The sequence below is a fragment of the Somniosus microcephalus genome, unplaced genomic scaffold (assembly GCF_052327205.1).
Source record: "Somniosus microcephalus isolate GS21.2 unplaced genomic scaffold, FLI_Smic_1.0 unresolved_chr7, whole genome shotgun sequence".
Classification (NCBI taxonomy): Eukaryota; Metazoa; Chordata; class Chondrichthyes; order Squaliformes; family Somniosidae; genus Somniosus; species Somniosus microcephalus.
The window spans coordinates 46,273,887-46,291,882 of NW_028225185.1; the positions used below are offsets into that span (position 1 = coordinate 46,273,887).

At 48.4% G+C, this 17,996-nt stretch overlaps 1 protein-coding gene across 1 annotated transcript in view; it reads left to right on the forward strand.

Annotated features, from left to right (window-relative positions):
- Positions 1–4,786, forward strand: part of LOC147086878 (immunoglobulin superfamily member 1-like) — a 108,358-nt gene extending 103,572 nt beyond the window's left edge. Inside the window, exon 10 of the mRNA XM_085978348.1 lies at positions 4,467–4,786. Coding sequence (XP_085834474.1) covers positions 4,467–4,786 — 320 coding nt within the window. The remainder of the gene's footprint in view (positions 1–4,466) is intronic.
- The last annotated feature ends 13,210 nt before the right edge of the window (positions 4,787–17,996 follow it).

Sequence of the window (17,996 nt, forward strand, 5' to 3'; positions counted from 1 at the left end):
CCTTTTCGCTTTTGGAAAATGAAATCAAAACATGCTGAAGGCACTGTTCCTATTTCTTCCTCACAGCAATCATATTGCTTTAACTTTGGCTGTGGGCTTTTTATCTTCTTTTCCTTTTCCTCAACTCTTTTGTTGCACATCAAGTGTTCAACCCCGGGATTTTAATTTGCTGCTATTTACGCCAGAAACTGATCAGGCAATTTCACGCCTGGAGGTAAGGCAGCCCACAGCAGTTGACAAGCATTCTTGTCTGTCAAGGCCTATGCCCTGCTGTAGCAATCGTACTTTATTTAATGGCCCAGGAATTCGGGTCGGGAGCTTCCCGCGGTGTAAGCCCCCGACCTGCACTTACCTTGCACGCCGGCAGTTGAGCTGTAGGGCCCCATTCAATTCCGCTCCGGGGCCTGGCCCAGATGCCGGCGCGCTGTGCTTGCCTGTCCCAGGGGTGTAGTTAGTGCCATGCGTCCTCTGGGATCACGTGAGCAATGGGCAGTCAATCGGAGGAGGGAAAAGCCCATTCATAAGATTGACAGGAAGACCTGTCTAAACTTATAAATACTACGGGCCCAAAATAGCAGTAAACCTTCAAATAAATTAAAAAAAAATCTTACTTTTTAAATAAACAATAAATTACATTAAATAACTATTTTAAACAATAATTTAAATTTTTGAAAAAAATAATTTTATATTCTAACGGTGCTAAAAATAAACTTACCTTGCTTTAAAGTATTTAAAAATAATAAACCTGTGGAAAAATGTATTAATTTTAATTAATTGACCACTTACCTTGCAAATAGCAGGCCTTACGCCTGCTTTTTAAATGTGTAAATCCTGCAGGCTTACCCTCCCGGGAAAACCTGTAAAAAAAAACTAAGTTCAAAGCGCACATGCAGCCTCCCCTGCACGCACGTTCGAACTCTGAACCCCTTCATTCATAGGATCGGAAGTGCCGGTTACCCGCGCATTTTTTTAATTTTTTAAAATTCATTGATGGGATGTGGGCGTCGCTGGCTATGCCTGCATTTAGTGCCCATCCCTAATTGCCCTTGAGAAGGTGGTGCTGAGCCGCCTTCTTTAACTGCTGCTGTCAATATGGTGTAGGTACACCCACAATACTGTTAGGAAGGGAGTTCCAGGGTTTTGGCCCAGCGACAGTGAAGGAACAGCGATACAGGTCCAATTCAGGATGGTATGTGGCTTGGAGGGGAACTTGTAGGTGGTGATGTTCCCATGTGTCTGCTGGCCTTGTCCTTCTAAGAGGTAGAGGTCGCGGGTTTGGAAGATGCTGTTGAAGAAGCTTTGGTGAGTTGCTGCAGTGCATCTTATAGATGGTACACACTGCAGCCACAGTGCGCTGCTGGTGGAGGGAGTGAATGTTGAAAGTGCTGGATGGAGTGCCAATCAAGTGGGCTGCTTTATCCTGAATGGTGTCGAGCTTCTTCAGTGTTGTTGGAGCTGCACTCATCCAGGCAAGTGGAGAGTATTCCATCACACTCCTGACTTGTGCCTTGTAGATGGTGGAAAGGCTTTGGGATGCGCAGTGTATGCAGAAATCCGGCACTTCCATTGGGCTTACCGGTGAGTACGCCATGCGTACTCACCCGTGGAGACCCGAATTTCTGGGTCAATATCTGAGTTGGATCTCCTGTTCCCTCATATTTGGGCAATTGGCCACTGAGTTAGGAAGATTCGAAAAGGTCCAGGTCCCGAGTTAATTCTTTATCTTCGTATTCCTAAACTGTTCGACCTTTATGTGCACCTGCCTCCCATCCTGTGTGCAGATGATTGTTCACTAATGGGGCAATTTTAACAGAGCTGTGCACACCCGTGCTATCACCTGTTGTAAACCACGCATGATCGGCCACATTCCCTGCATTACTCCCTGCTTGACATCAGAAACCTCCGCCTTCAGCGGCCTTCTGAACTGTGGGGGCGCTGTTGGGAGACCCGAATCATCCTCCTCATCGTCACTACTGGATTCCGCCCCCTGAGTGCCGATAGGCAAGGATGCCACTCTAACTTTTAATTCTTTAATCTTTTTCTTCCCCTCTGCGTTTCCCTGTCTCTCCTCTCTCCCTTGCCTTACCAGCTCTCTATCCTTGTTTTCCTGCGATAAGTTGAATAGTCCTCGGTAAGCTATTTTGGTATCCTTCAATCTTCTCTGCGTCTCAGCTCATGGCCCGTATTTTATGGCCGTTCGGGTGCGTATGTGGTGCGTATGCGCGGGAAGGTCTGGTTTTTTGCGTGCGAAATCCTCTTGACCGATCATAGCCATCCCTGGGAAAAGGGCATCCGGAGATTTGGGCTATTTGCCTATTTTCTGCCCAGCGAATAACTACCTTTACCAGCGTAAGAGTTTAAATGAACAATAAAAAAAATTTCAATGAATTAAACATTTTAAACCTTAACAATACGGTATCCCAGGGGTGCTTGCGAGCCTGGGATACCTGGACCTCCACCAGCCCTTACTCGGAGAGGCCCAGGAGCGCAGGTCGCCATGGATCCCGAGGTCCCATGTAGGCGCAGATCTTCATTGCGGATCGGAGGCTTCCGACCGCAAAATCAGGGCCATTGATTCTGACGAGTGCTGCAGCTGTAATCGAATTGTTGCATCGCCAACTGTTGGTTGGCGGCTAATCTCCGTTCTGCCTGCACAGCAACCAATTCGGTTTTCAATCTCTTTACTTCTGCCTGTCGAGTCTGAGCCTGGCTATTCTTTTCAGTGAATTTCTCATTCAAGCTAGTGATTACTTACACCATTGCCATCATGCAATTGGCCATTCTTGATTTCCTATTCTTTTCATCTATGTTTCGATGATCAAATTTCACTAAATAGTCCCCATACGGGTCATTTGTGTTACCCTCCTCAAAAATCCTTCCCTAGTGCGCTTTTAGACATAATTATCTGCCCCCCCCCCCTCCAGGGTAATATTCCTTTATTATCGTTTATTTTTACAGCTGTTCCCTATTTGCCCTCTCCTTCCCCGGACTCGGCCTTTATTGGAGGTGATCAGTCGCCAATTTCCTCATTTACAACAAACACCCCTATTCTACGATGCGCATAAGAGTTTGAGGATTGTATGATTTTGTACAGTAATCTCCCAGCCACTGTCACTTTCAAACCCCGCACAACTTGGTATCTGCTGTACTCCCTTATCAAACTGAATAGTACTCGCACGCACATGTGTTCCTTTTATCTCGAGTCCAGTTGTGTCGCCTCGGTTTGTCGACAGTGAAAGTAGTTTGCCTCCTGTCCCAGAGCTTTTCACGATTGAGCTCTTGATGGTTGTGGTTCGACTTCAGTGCTGTCTTGACGCCCCGGTTTTCAAAAAGCAACAGGATCAGGTCCTTCGCTCGTCTCGCCAGTATTGTTCAATTGAGAAGTAACGAATTCAGTCTTATGGTTATAATCATTTTATTCTTTAACTTCAGCAGAGAAAGCAATTTACAAGCGGAGTGCTGTCACAGATAGAGCACGCGATTATGAGCATGCGTTCCTTCTCGTGCTGCTTGAAGAAGAGACAAGCTTACATTTATACACTGTCTCCTTATCAAACTGGAACTGGCATTGCCTGATATGTTAGTTTCTGGCTACCGCAAGGTATATAGACACAAATCTATATTTTCTTCAACATTCATCAACAACCTTCCACGTAAGATGCCATGGCCTTGCTGTGGTAAGCTTAACCCATCTAGTCTCTAAACATTCTTATTATGAATATAACATTTCTAAACTAAGCATTCTTATTATGAACGTCTGCAAGGTTTACTTTTATTGTAAAGACTAAGCTAAGGCAACTCATTCTCTCTCTCTCCCTCTCTCCCTCGAAAGTTACAAGGCCCTCTCCCTCATTTACCAACACAACCCTACGAGATATCTGCGCTTCTCCAACTCTGGCCTCCTACAGAGCCCCCGATTTCAATCGCTCCGCCATTGGCGGCCATGCCTGCAGGAATTCCCTCCCTAAATTTCTCCGCCTCTCGCGCTCCCTTCGCCCCTTTAAAATGCTCCTTTAGACCTACCTCTTTGACCAAGCTTTTGGTCATCTGTATGGGTTTCTCCTTATGTGGTTCGGTGCCAACATTTTTGTAACGCTCCTGTGAAGCGCTTTTTGATGTTTGACTATGTTAAAGGCGTTATATTAATACAAGTTGACACTATGATTGTTGTCAGCCCAAATTGTGATTATACCCACCCGCTTGCAGCGGCAGCTGTTCCCCCTCTACATCACCGCTTTATATTTTCAGTCCGGATTCCTCACTAGTTCGTTGCTTCAAGCATGTTTGTCAGTTTAGATTGTTTTTTCATTATCCTGTTAATTGTTACATGTTTATTTGTTGTTTATAAAGGAATCGCTTTCATGTATGAAGAGCCAAACCAAACTTTCACTCGAGAAAGCTTTGCAAGCAATGGTTTTGTTACTGTGCGAATGAATGATTGTTTTTGCCTTTTCTCTCCCTTACAGTTAACTTGGTGGTGATTCTGATCCTGTCTCGAAGAACGTGTGGTCTCTGCAAATGCATCACTCGCTACCTGGTGACCATGGCAACGACGGACATTAATATGACATTGGTAACAACTAGTAGACCCGCCGCTTTCCCACTTTCATGGTTGACTATTATCCGTGTGTGCATTCTCAATATAACCCTGATTTTAACAATCACCTCTGCCTCTGTCTGGTTTACGGTGGTTTTCACCTTTGATCGATTCGTGGGCATTTGTTGTCAGAGGCTGACAACAAAATATTGCACCGAGAAAATGGCGTCTGCTGTTATGTGGTTGTGAGTGCGCGGAGCTGTTTACTAAATGTTCCCTAGTACTTTGTATTTGGCTGGAGATATATAATAGATAATGATCCCTAGCGTTGTGAAATGGAACTGGCCTTGTTCATTACACCCGCAGGGGCTGCATTTGACTTGTTTAATCTTGCTTTTAATCTTCAGCAGCCCTGAGGGGGCGGGTATGGAGGCGAGACTGCTGGGAAAATCAAAAAGCTTGGAGCGGTTCCCGAACCCACTCCCAACCCGCCTCCAACCAATGTTCCCAGGAGTCGGGTCCCCGAATTGTGCAGGAACTCGATTCCTAGCGATGGGAAGAGGATTATAGCCACTTAACTGCCTGTTAACAGGTAGTTAACTGTCAGTTAAGCGGCTTTTTACCATTTTGAGACTTCTGCTGCGGACTTCCCGACGTCGCGGATCCCCTCCAGTGCGAGTGAGACGTGCTGTGGATTTGTTGTTATTTTGGTGTATAAATGACAGCGGCAGAAGTGGTGTGAAGAATGCAATGGGACACTGGTGAGTATGAGAGGTAAGGAAATGTTGGGAAAGTCATTTTTAAAGCCTTTGTACAGTGATTGTCAGCACTTCAATGCTGTCCAATTCTGTCAAGTCATCTGTCAAAAATAAATGAATCATGTCCCTTTAAGAAAACTGACAGATGAAGCGTAATCAACTGAAGTCATCTGACAACGGCTTCCACTTAATTGGGCAGAAAGCCCGCAGGGCGGGCTTAACAAGGCCAATCAGGGGTATGTAGCGTCTGTGCATCGGACGTCGCTGGGGGCGGGACTAGAACCCGGAAGGCAGCAGTCCCGCCCTCGTCTCAGCACGTAAAGTTCAGCCCAAGTCGTGTCCCTTTTTGAAAACTTATTTTGCTGTTCAACATTCTCACTGCTAGGCACATTCCAACAGCCAGAATAGTCCGCAGGGGCCTCTGGGGCCCCAGCAATGGGGAGAATCGCAAGCATCCATAGGTGCAGCACTGAAGGCAATCCATCATTATGCTTTTCAGTATATTGGGAAGTTTTATGCTGTTAGAGCTGACAGACATTGTCCATGTTATATCTTTGCATGTAACAAACTGGTACCAGACAGCCTTGACCCTTGACCCAGCCGCATTCTCACTTCCTGTACCTAGATGTGTATTTATGTTGTGACAAATACTAAATTTAGAGAGGAGCTGAAGAGCGGCGTGAAAAACCCACTGAATCTTTTTTGTTAAAGTATTTAATAACGAGACACAGCTGAAGAATTTCCATATATTTCTGTGTAAAACTCTGAATGCAAACTCTAACAGCACTGTGGGTGTACCTTCACCACACGGACTGCAACGGTTCAAGGAGGCTGCTCACCACCACCTTCTGAAGGGCAATTACAGATGGGCACTAAATGCTGGCCTTGCCAGCGACGCCCACATCCCATAAACGAATACAATAAATTGTAAGTACCAGGGAGAAATGGTTCATACCGACAAGCACTGTGTTGTGAATTGAGCTGAACTGTGATTGCTGTTATTAAAACTGAAATAGAAATCAAACAAAGATTCATTACCGGCCATTGATTGTTTCCTGTCACGCACACAATGATTGACTGAGTTTCAGCTGTTAGGGTCAGGCGCCGTCTTGTACATTAGAACATTTGAGCAGTTTCGAATAATAATTGTCAAACGCAGAACAGTTTGTAACGAGTAAAATATTAGGAAAGAAGAAGAAAGAAAGACTTGCCTTTATATAACGCCTTTCACGATCACCGGACGTCTCAAAGCGCTTTTCAGCCATTGGAGTAGTTTTGAAGTGGAGTCACTATTGTAATGTGGGTATTAACGTGATTTCAAACTTCAGTTGGATCTCTGGAGATCGCTTCCGCTCTGAGCTGCTGTACAGTAATGTTTACTCACTGCCGATCGGTTAATGGGACAGGTGGCTGGGCCTGGTGATAGAGATCTACAAGGAAACCTCTTCATCGACTTGATTGGTGCTTTAATCCCATACTCCTGTAACACTTGAGGTATATCTTAAGTATCAAGTAATGTGAAGACGACTGGATCAATGGGAGAATGTACCCTTTTAACCGTGAAGTTGTTGCACTGGTGGGAAGCAATTTCCACTTGAAAGAGATCCTAAACCACTTCAGATTCTTTCTTCCAGGGAATCTCTCCTCATAATTTAACCCTTGGACGCCTGGTAACATTCTGGTGAATCTGTGCTGCATTAATTCTTAGATCAACATATGCTTTCTAAGACGCTGTGCCCAGAACTGAATACAACATTTAGATGTGGTCTAGCCCGGCCTTTGTATTGCTGTACCAAGACTCCCTCCACTTGATGTTCTAGCCCTCTAGCTATAAAGGCTGACATTCCATTAGCCTTTTTGATTATTTTTTGTACCTGACTACGATATTTTTGCTATCTGTGTACATGGACCCCTCAATCTCCTTGGAACTCCAGTGTCACTAGCTTTTCACAATTTTAATAATACTCGGATTTATCTTCTGTTGGTCCCTGATGGATGTCCTCAAACTTACCTGGGTTGAACTTCATTTACCACAGTTTCGCCTGCTCACTGAATCTATCAATGTTTCTTCATTATTTTATGTGCCATCTACACTACTTACTATACCACCAATATTTGAGTCATTGGTGAACTTGGATATACGACTCTATATTTTGCTGTCTAAGTCATGAATAAATATAATGAATAGTTGAGGCCCCTGCATAGATACCTGTGGGAGAGCACGAGTCAATTCCTTCCAAGTTGATTACATACCCATCATCCCTACTCTCTGTCTCCTGCCGCCTAACTACAGGATGACATTACACGGAGTGGACTTGGCAGAGTGCTTTGTTTGGGAAGTTGGAAAGAATGGGAATTCGGAGAAAAGCGGGAAGGAGTTGTTTCTATTTGCCTAAACTACTTGTAGTGATTTGTGTTACAGGTAGATTATTAATTGCAGTGCCCTTAATTTAATCTAGATCAATCAAATAGTCTGGAAACTGCACTGTAAACTAAGTTACCTAAATTTAATTCAATTTAATTAAATAAAACGAGGTTATATAGGGATGACAGTGCAGGCAGCATGTGAGAGTCTGTGGAGAGCATTGTGGTCCCAGACAACAACATTTTCAGTAAGTGCCTGCTTCTTCAGGAACTTCAGCTCAGATTATTTGAGCTGGAGTCTGAGGTGCAGACATTGCGGGCCATCAGGGAGGGGAGACTTATTGGGAGACTTTGATCCAGGAGGCAATTACACCCTTAGGTTAGGTAGTGGTATAGGCCTGGTTAGTGGTCAGGGGCAAGTGGGTGTGACTGCAACTCCGACAGGCACGGGGACCCCAGGTGCAGTGCTGGAGGAGCGTCGGCCTTTGTGCTTGTCCAACAGGTATGTGGTTCCTGCTCTCTGTGTGGATGAGGGAAAAGCCTGCAGGATGGATGAGCAGGCTCACCAATCGCACCATGGTGCAGGAGGCAATTCAAGAGGGGGGAGTGAAAGGGAATATAGTTATGGTAGGAGACAATGTAGTAAGGGTGATAGATACTGTTCTCTGCAGCTGTGACCGAGAGTTGCGAATGTTGTGTTGCCTGCCCGGTGCCAGGGTTAAAGACATCTCCTCGTGCCTGGAGAATAACTTGGAGTGGAAGGGGGAGGATCCACTTGTCATGGTCCACTTTGGAACCAACGACAAAGGTAGAACTAGGAATAAGGTTCTGCTGAGGGAGTTTGCGGAGGTAGGACACAAATTAAAAAGCAGAACCTCAAATGTAATTATCTCTGGATTGTTACCTGAGCCACGTGCAAATTGACATAGGGAAAAGCAGATTTGAGGTTTAAATGCGTGGCTAAAAGAGTGGTGTGTGAGGAAGGGGTTTTGGTTAATGGGGCACTGGCACCGCTACTGGGGAAAGAGGAAGCTTTTCCGTTGGAACGGGCTCCACTTAAACTGGGCTGGGAGCAGTGTCCTAGTGAACCGAATAACTAGGGCAGTAGAGAGGGCTTTAATCTAATTAAGGGGGCGGGAGGCTTCAGGTAAGAGGAATTGTAAAAGCAGCGAGAGAAATGTCAAGGCCCTAGAGCAGAGTAGAGTTCTGGGTATAATTAGAAGAATGGTTTAGGAAGGGACAGAGGGAGACTAACAATGGTAACAAGTCATCAGTGACTAAGGTGAAATCAGGGAAAAGAGAGAAGTAAGTCAAAGCTAGAAGCACGATTTCTGAATGCACGAAACATTCACAACACAATAGATTAATTAATAGCGCAGATAGTAAATAACAAGATTGATCTAATAGCTATAACGGATATATGTTTGCTGTGGTGTATGTGCCTTTAAGAGCCCCTGTGTACTGTAATGCCGGTAGTGGCCACTCGGGCTATATAAGCCTGCATAGTGTCTTGTATCTTTTAGTTCACCTCCAGATTTTGTCCAGTAAACACCTGTTAAACCAACTCCTGCGTCCCGTGTCTCCATTAACACACGGATACAACAGTGGCGACGAATTGGAAACGGACTTACCTGCAATTCGGCAGCACCTCAAGGAGATCGATTCCTCAGAAGAAGGTCGAAGAAAAAAAGGAAAAAGAAAACTGTGGTTTCACCAGCTAGCCGAGCTGCTGGCCGGTACTGCAATAATCCTTCCTGGGCGGCGGACTGGGGTTCGATCGGCTGGCTCTGCAGCGGGGCCGAGCAGCGAAGGTGGAGGCAAACAGAGATGGAGGGTGGAGCACTCGGGAGATGGCCAGCGCTGCAAAGCAGGTCGGCGTTCGGACCAAGCAGAGGGAGGGAAAAGTCCCAGAGAGTCCAGCGGGAATGAGTCTCCGACTATTAAAAATATCTGTATAAATAATAACCGCGGAGAACAGCATTGTCAGCAGCGGCAGCGGCGGGAAAGCATGGGAGGCGCCATTTTTTTTCTCGGCAGGGAGGAAAGGAAAGCGCGGGAGGCGCCACTTTTTTCAGGATGCCTAAGACTGGCAATATTACTGTTTTCGATAGTGATGTAGAGGATTGGACCACATATGTGGAAAGAGTGGAGGTATATTGCACAGCGAATGAAATAGAGGACGATAAAAAGTCATCGGTACTTCTAAATCTAATGGGCGCAAGGACATACAGGCTGTTATGAAACTTAATCACTCCAGCCAAACAGATGGACAAGAATTTTAAGGAGATTGTTGATACTCTACACTGCCAATTGGGGGCAGGACTGGCAGATTCTCTACGAAACAAATTCGGCTGGCGTCTCCTAAGTGAAGAAACACAAAAAGGCTACTTTCTGAGAATGTTTTGACAGTAGACAAGGCTTTCAGTGTGGCTGTATCATACGAAACAGCAGCAAGAGGAGCTGCAGAGATACAGCAAAAGCCACAGGACTTTGGCATCCATGAAATGACACGTAATTTCGAGAGATGTTATCGCTGCAGCAGATCCACCCATTACCAGTGGGACTACTGGTTCAAGGACAAAGCATGCAGGCAATACGGAAAGATGGTACACATTACACGTGTATGCCAATCTGGAAACAAAAAAACCACTGACAGAAAAAAAATCAATAAGGATAAGTACAGAAAGATACAAATGTTGACGGACAGTAGCTCCGAAGACCAGAAGAGCAATAGTGACTCCAGAAACAAGAGACTAAGCTGTCTCAAATTACATAATGTAATTGCCAAAGAAGATTACCAGACCATTTGGGTTACCCTCACGATAGCGGGGTCCCCAGTTAAAATGGAGCTAGATACAGGACCAGCTCTGACCGTCATATGTCGACGGGATTACGAGCGGCTATTTCCGCATATACCTTTGAAAGACACATCCATTATCTTGAAGTCATATACGGGGCAGAAAGTATACCCCAGAGGGAAAATAAGGGTGCCTGTTGTATACAACGGGAAGGAAATACAGAAGTTGTATTTATACATTCTGCAAGATGGTGGTCCACCGCTGTTGGGACGTGAATGGATCAGGAAGATACGTTTAGACTGGCACTCCATTCAGGCACTGACGGTGACCAGTGAGAAAAAAAATGATGATAACGTCAAACCTGAACGATTAAAAGTCATCTTGGCCAACGCCAAAGAAGTGTTTCAACAGGAACTAGGAACCTTGAAAGGCGTCACCGCCTCAATAAAAGTGGAAGATTTTTAAGGCAAGGCCGGTGCCATACGCAATTCGTCCAGCAGTCGAGGCAGAGCTGGAGTATTTCGAAAAGGCAGGCGTGTTATCCAAGATAGATTGGAGCGAGTGGGCAACACCCATCATCCCAGTCATGAAGAAAACGTTGAATAATGATAAACCTGAAGAACAGAGAAAAATTCGCATCTGTGGGGACTTCAAGGTGACTGTAAATCCGGTCCTTCACACGGTACAGTATCCTCTTCCGAGGACAGAAGATGTTTTCGCCTCACTATCCGGAGGGAAACGTTTCACCAAAATTGAATTGGCACAGGCATATCTACAGATGGAGGTTGAGGAGGCCTCTAAAAATTATCTCACGATAAACATACACAAAAGCCTGTACCAGTACAATCGACTGGTTTTCGGAGTAGCATCACCTCCAGCTATCTGGCAAAGAGCTATGGAGCAAGTCCTGCAATGGATTCCGGGGACTCAATGCTACCTAGACGACATCCTTGTAACAGAAGCAAACGACAACGAGCACCTTGCCAATTTGGAGCAGGTGCTCACTAGGCTGAGAGAACGGTGCCTACGAGCAAATCGCCCCAAATGAGAAATTTTCCAGAAACAAATATCATTTTGTGGCCACATAATTAACGAAGAAGGGTTGCATAAGTCACCTGAAAAAATTGAAGCGGTCATAAAAGCCCCAGCACCTGAAAATGTCTCACAATTAAGATCGTTCCTTGGATTGATAAATTACTATCATAAATTTTTGCCGAACATGTCAACTGTTCTGCACCCTCTTAACGAACTGCTACAAACGGGAGTAATTTGGAAATGGAGCGAAGACTGTAATCGTGCCTTCCATAAATGTAAAGGCTTGATCACGTCCAAGGAAGTTTTGGCTCATTACAACCCAACACTGCCAATCAGACTGGCGTGCGATGCATCCCCTTATGGCGTAGGAGCGGTATTATCGCATAGATTCCCTGATGGCTCAGAGCGGCTGATAGCTTTTGCGTCATGCTCATTGAACTCAGCTGAGCGTAACTATGCCCAGATCGACAGGGAAGCACTCAGCCTGGTATGGGGAGTGAAGAAATTCAACCATTACCTACACGGACAAAAATTTACCTTGTTGACTGACCATCAACCCCTCGTCTCCATATTCAACACTAAAAAGGGCGTTCCCATTATGACAGCGCAAAGGCTACAGAGGTGGTCCCTTTTCCTAGGGGCACACCAATATGACATAGAATTCAAAGGATCAAAACAGCATGGAAATGCTGACGGTTTATCGCGTCTACCGTTGCCAACGGTAGAAGAGGCACCTACAGTGGAACCAGTGGAAATGTTGCACTCAACCATAGTGGAAAAACTACCAGTAACAAATTCTACCTTTGAAAAGGAAACAAGAAATGACCCGACTCTCTCATGTGTCTACGATTTAACGGTGAAGGGATGGCCAGCACTTGGCGAACCACTGTTGCCAGCATTCTCGCAAAGAAGAGAACAGCTGTCAGTGTGTCGAGGAACCTTGATGTGTGGATCCAGAGTGGTGATTCCACCCAAACTCCAGGATAAAGTGCTAAAGGAGCTTCACGAGGGGCATCTGGGTGGAGTGAAAATGAAGAACCTAGCCAGAGCGTTTGTGTGGTGGCCAGGTATCGATGGGGACATCGAAGAAATGACCAAGGGCTGTCTAGGATGCCAGAGGGTCCAAAACGCCCCACCACAAGCCCCTCTGCATCCATGAGAGTGGCACTCATCTCCATGGCAAAGGGTACGCATCGACTTTTCCGTTCCATTTATGGACTCAATGGCCTAGAAATTCAGTTGCGTTCGCCAGCCGTTAGCGCCATAAGAGGGGTAGATTTCAAGCGCTAGGCACTTAGCGCTCGGGCGCAGGCCGATCTGCACCTACGCCCAACTTCAGTTGACATTTAGCGCCGGCGCAAAGTGTTTGCGCCCGCTCAGCTGAGCGCGCAGCTTGTGACGCCATTTCGTCATGCAACGCAGTTTGTGCGCCCCAAACCAGAAATTCAGTGGCGCCCGCCCAATGTGGGCGTGGCGCTGTTAAGAACTGTGAAGTGGAACGCAGCAGAGGCCCTGCAGGCCTCGGGGAGCGCTAATTAAAGGACACTTTGACTGAACTATAAAGGCCAGCCATTTTGCTGCAATGACTTTAGTGCTTTGGCTTTCTGGACAGAGACCAAGGAACAGAACTTACTGATTTGGGACAACATAGGAGAGGTATTTTTGGCTTCTGGCCAGAGCTTGGAAATTTGACTCATTGTGATTTCACTGTTTGCAAGTTTATTATGGGGGCTGCATGGGGTTCCAACCCTCAGTTCCAGCATTATGTGCGAAGGGCTCGCAGACGCTGTGTGAGAGGGCCAGCCATGCCTAGACGCAGAGGGGCCATCAGGCGTCGGCAACGTAGGCCTTACCCACTCAGGGAATACCGGCAGCAGGTGTTCTATCTCACCATGACTGCCGCGCATTGTGTTAAGAGGCTGCGCTTCAGAAGGGAGATGGTTGCAGAGCTCTGCCAGCTGCTTCACAGAGATCTGCGTCCACAGCTGATGTGCAGGACGTCTCTGTCGGTGGAAGTGAAGGTCACGGTGGCTCTGAACTTTTATGCAAGCAGATCCTTCCAAGCCGCTGCTGGGGACATAGCGAACATCTCCCAGTTCGCCGTGCATTGCTGCATCCGGCAGGGCACCGAAGCCCTTTTCGCAAGGAGACACCAATTCATCTCCTTCCCCATGACCCTAGAGAGGCAGGAGCAGCGTAAAGTCGGATTTGGCAGGATCGCCGACTTCCCCATGGTGCAGGGCGCCATTGACTGCACGCATGTGGCTATGCGGGCACCTATCGACAATGCTGAGGGTTACCGCAACCGGAAGGGCTACCATTCCCTCAATGTACAGCTGGTGTGTGACCACAGGCAGCGCATCCTAGCTGTCAATGCCCGCTTTCCAGGAAGCAGCCACGATGCATTTATCCTGTGCCAGACTACTGTGGCTGACATGTTCGAGGCACAGCCTCCACCAAGGGGATGGCTTATTGGGGACAAGGGCTACCCTTTGTGTACATGGCTCATGACCCCGCTCCGCGCGCCCAGGACCCCTGCTGAGGAGGCATACAATGAAAGCCATCAAGCCACAAGGAACATCATAGAGCAAACGATTGGCGTCCTTAAGCAACGGTTCCGCTGCCTGGATTGTTCTGGCGGATCTCTACAGTATTCGCCGGATAGAGTCTCCCAGTTCGTCATCGTTTGCTGCATGCTGCACAACCTGGCTATCCGCAGGACTCAGACACTGCCACCTCACGTAGGACCACCACCTCAGGAGGACGAGCATGAGGACCATGAGGAGGAGGAGGAGGAGGAGGAGTACCAGCCCAGGAGGGAGCCACAAGGTTCAAGGGCCGTCCGCCGGCGGCTTATTGAACGACACTTCTAGGCCCCCTGTCAGGGAATGGCTTGTGGCAATGAACACACCTGAATGCAGCCGCTCCGCAAGCCCTCAGCCGGTTAATGCAACAACCACTTGAAACATGACACCTGGACAAGCTGAATAAATAAAAAGCTTTATTTAACAAACTCAGGGCCCTTCCCACATGAAACAGAAAAACAGATAAGACCCCCAAAAAACAGTCAAAAACATATCTCACTCCCACAGCCTGGGGAGGAATAACAAAACTTGTCCATCCAATTGGCCTTCATCCTCGGCCTAACCAAGACAAACCCCCCCATACAGAACACAAACACCCCCATATAAAAAAACAGTTGGCAACACACTCTACTTGGTGTGCCAAGAGGGCGAGTCCTTGTGCAGGCTTCTCCGGCCCCTGCCGGACCTGTTGCTCCACCGCAACCTGGGCCCTCTGGGTGTTGCAAGGCTGGGGGAAGGCTCCTGAGGGGCACAATGCGTGACAGCAGATGCCCTTGGGGGTCGGCCTAGATGAGGTCCGGCCCTGGAGGGGCCGGCTGCTGACTGCTGCAGCTGTGGCTGGGCAGCATCAGTCTCACCAGCAGCTCGTCGCAGCTTGGCTGGGGGAGTGGCAGTGGCGGCTGCAGCAATGGGGGCAAGCTGGCTGATGCCAGGCGCTCGCTGGTCGCCAGAGACACTGGCACTCAGCCGGGCTGGCACTGCAGCAAGCGCAGCAATCTGGTGAAGGCCAGATTGCTGTGCTGCAGCAGGGCGGCGGGTGCCCTGGTGATGCGTCCATGACACAGCGAGTGTGGCGGAAGTGAGTGCCCGAACTGCCCTGGTCTGTGCCCGTATCAGACCAGCCAGTTTCTGCATGGCACCACTCAGGAACTCTCAACTCGCGTCCTGTGCTGCCGCGAGTTGGTCGACACCCCTGGCCTGTGAGTCCCCGAAAGCGGCCACACTATGAGCCAGGGACTCAGTGGCCTGAGGCAACTGTCCCACAACCCCCACGAACTCGGTGTGGCGCCGCTCCGAGTTCACGGACATTTCATCAAGGAGGCGCACCTCCTGGGCGAGGACTGTCTCTGGACTGGAGACCGGACTCTCCCTCTGGGGAGAAGGCCGCTGAGCTGCCCGACCCTTCCCGCGTGCCTGGACGCCACAGGGCCCAGCAACTGCCCTCCCCTGCAAAGCTTCCCCCCTCTGGGGAGAAGGCATCCGTGCTGCCCGACCTTCCCGCGTGCCTGGACGCCACTGGGCCCAGGAGCTACACCCCCCTGCAACACTTCCCCCTGGCTCTCCTCCAGGCAAGACGTGTCCCCTCCATTGCCATCCCCTGGCGTGGATGAGGGTTCCCCCGATGTGCCGCCTTCCTCTTGGTCCTCATCGTCCTCCTCTTCCGAGGGACTGGCACTCTCAGCTTCAGGGACCTCCTCCTCACCAGCTGAAAGCAGGAAGGCACAAGAGTCGCTTTAGAGTGAGGACAGGGCGTCAGCGAGGGAGGCATGAGTGTTGGCATTATGCACATGGGTGGGACAGTGGCAAAGGATGTAGATCTGAAGCGCAAGGGGAACGAGAGAGGTCCAAACGGTCATGTTCTTACCATTGCGGCCCAGCACAGGGTCAGCATCTCCAATAGCTACGGGGCCAACCACCCGGGCACGCATGAGTCGAGCCACGCGCTCCTCCAGGTCACTGAGCTCCTGGAACTGGACACGGCCTCCCCCGGTGACAGTCTGGCTCTTCAGATTCTGCGCCAGCTTGGCCTACAAGAGAAAGGACGGCCTGTAAGTACAGTGTGGTGCCCTGCTGTTGTGTGCACTGCCTCCCATGGTCGAATAGCTTGGCCAGTGTGGTGCCCTGTTGTTGTGTGCACTGCCTCCCATGGTCGAATAGCTTGGCCAGTGTGTAAAGTGCAGAAAGTGCTATTGATGATCATGCCAGTGCCATAGCTGCGGGAGGAGGGCTGGCCATTAGGCCTTTGAGGTCCTTTTGCCCATAATGTGAGGTGCACATGCAAGGATGAGGAGGACACTGGAAAGGGTACTCACCCTGACCAACCGAGTGAGGTCGTTGTACTTCTTGCGGCATTGGTCACCAGTCCTGGGGACATCGCTGTTGGCTGAGACACTCTGGGCGATTTCCCTCCAGGCTCTCCTGTACTGCCTCCTGGGAGCCTTCTTGCCACTGTCCGGGCACAAGATCTCTCTTTTCTTTTCCAAACCCCTAAGCAGCACCCTCAAAGCATGCTCTGAGAAGCGCTGCGCTCGTTCACGGGCCTTCTGCAAGACTTCAGGCGCTATTTGGGTCCACCAGCAGTGTTCAGGCCTAGCTGCAGGGCTCCACTATCCAGGGCGTGGCAGCAGACAAAGTCGACCCTTCCCCCTTTAAGAGCTGGCCGGCGTCAGGGTGTCTGCTGTCAATCAAAACATGACTGCACCTGCGCTGCGCCCGGCCTCGGCGTTATCAGTCTGCACCGCCGGCTTAGCGCCTAAAGATAGGAGTGCAACGCCAGTTTCAGCGCTCGCCCAAACTACTTGGCCAAAGCTACTGAATATCGGCGAAGTGGCCTCCACTTTCCGGCGGGCGCTAACTTTAGCGCCCGCCCGACTTTACCGCCCCAAAAGTGGCTACACTGAATTTCTAGGCCAATGTTCTTAATCACGGTTGATGCACACTCCAAGTGGCCAGAGGTAATAAAGATGTCCTCCACCACCACGGAAAAAACCATCACAGTATTAAGGACCATATTTGCCAGGAATGGGCTGCCTGAACAGATCTGTTCTGATAATGGACCACAATTTGTGTCCGAAGAATTCAGGAAGTTCTTAAAAAACAATGGGGTTAAGCACTACACGTCCGCCCCATTACCATCCCGCCACCAATGGATTGGCTGAAAGGTTTGTCCAGACCTTCAAGAAGGCCATAAAGGCCATGGGTAATGAAGACACAAATCTACAGCATAAGGTAGATAACTTCTTGTTTGCATACAGGAATGCAATACATGTGGTTACAAACCAAACTCCCGCCATGATGTTTTTCAATAGAAGACTAAGATGCAGGCTGGATTTGATCAAGCCAAACATCAGAAGGGACGTAGAGAATCGGCAATTTCAAGGCATGAATGAAAGACCAACTAGAACCTTCCAGATAGGTCAACAAGTTTTGGCCCGGGACTACCATACTGAGAAATGGCAGCCTGGAACTATTTGCACACGACTAGGACCGGTGATGTATACCGTGGACATTGGAGAAAGCATAATAAGGCGCCATGCTGGCCAGATCATAGGGTCATCTGAAAAGGGACAACCTACACCACCACTCTATACGCCTAATGACGAAGCAGAGATACCCATCGTATCTACGTCCGATCCGGTGATATTGGAACCAGATGAACCCGACACTGGCATTCAAGCCGAATCGACCTTGCCAAAAGAACCTACTACACCACCAACAACTACTACACCACCGAGGCGTTATCCGGACTGAGTCAGGAAGCCTCCAGAGAGACTGACTTATAATTGATTAACTGCAGCAAATGTGTAGATTATTGTTCTTGTACAGATGTTAATAACAATTACTTAAAATGTTATGTACTGGTTGTCTAAAAGGGGAGGAATTGTGATGTATTTGCCTTTAAGAGCCCATGTGTACTGTA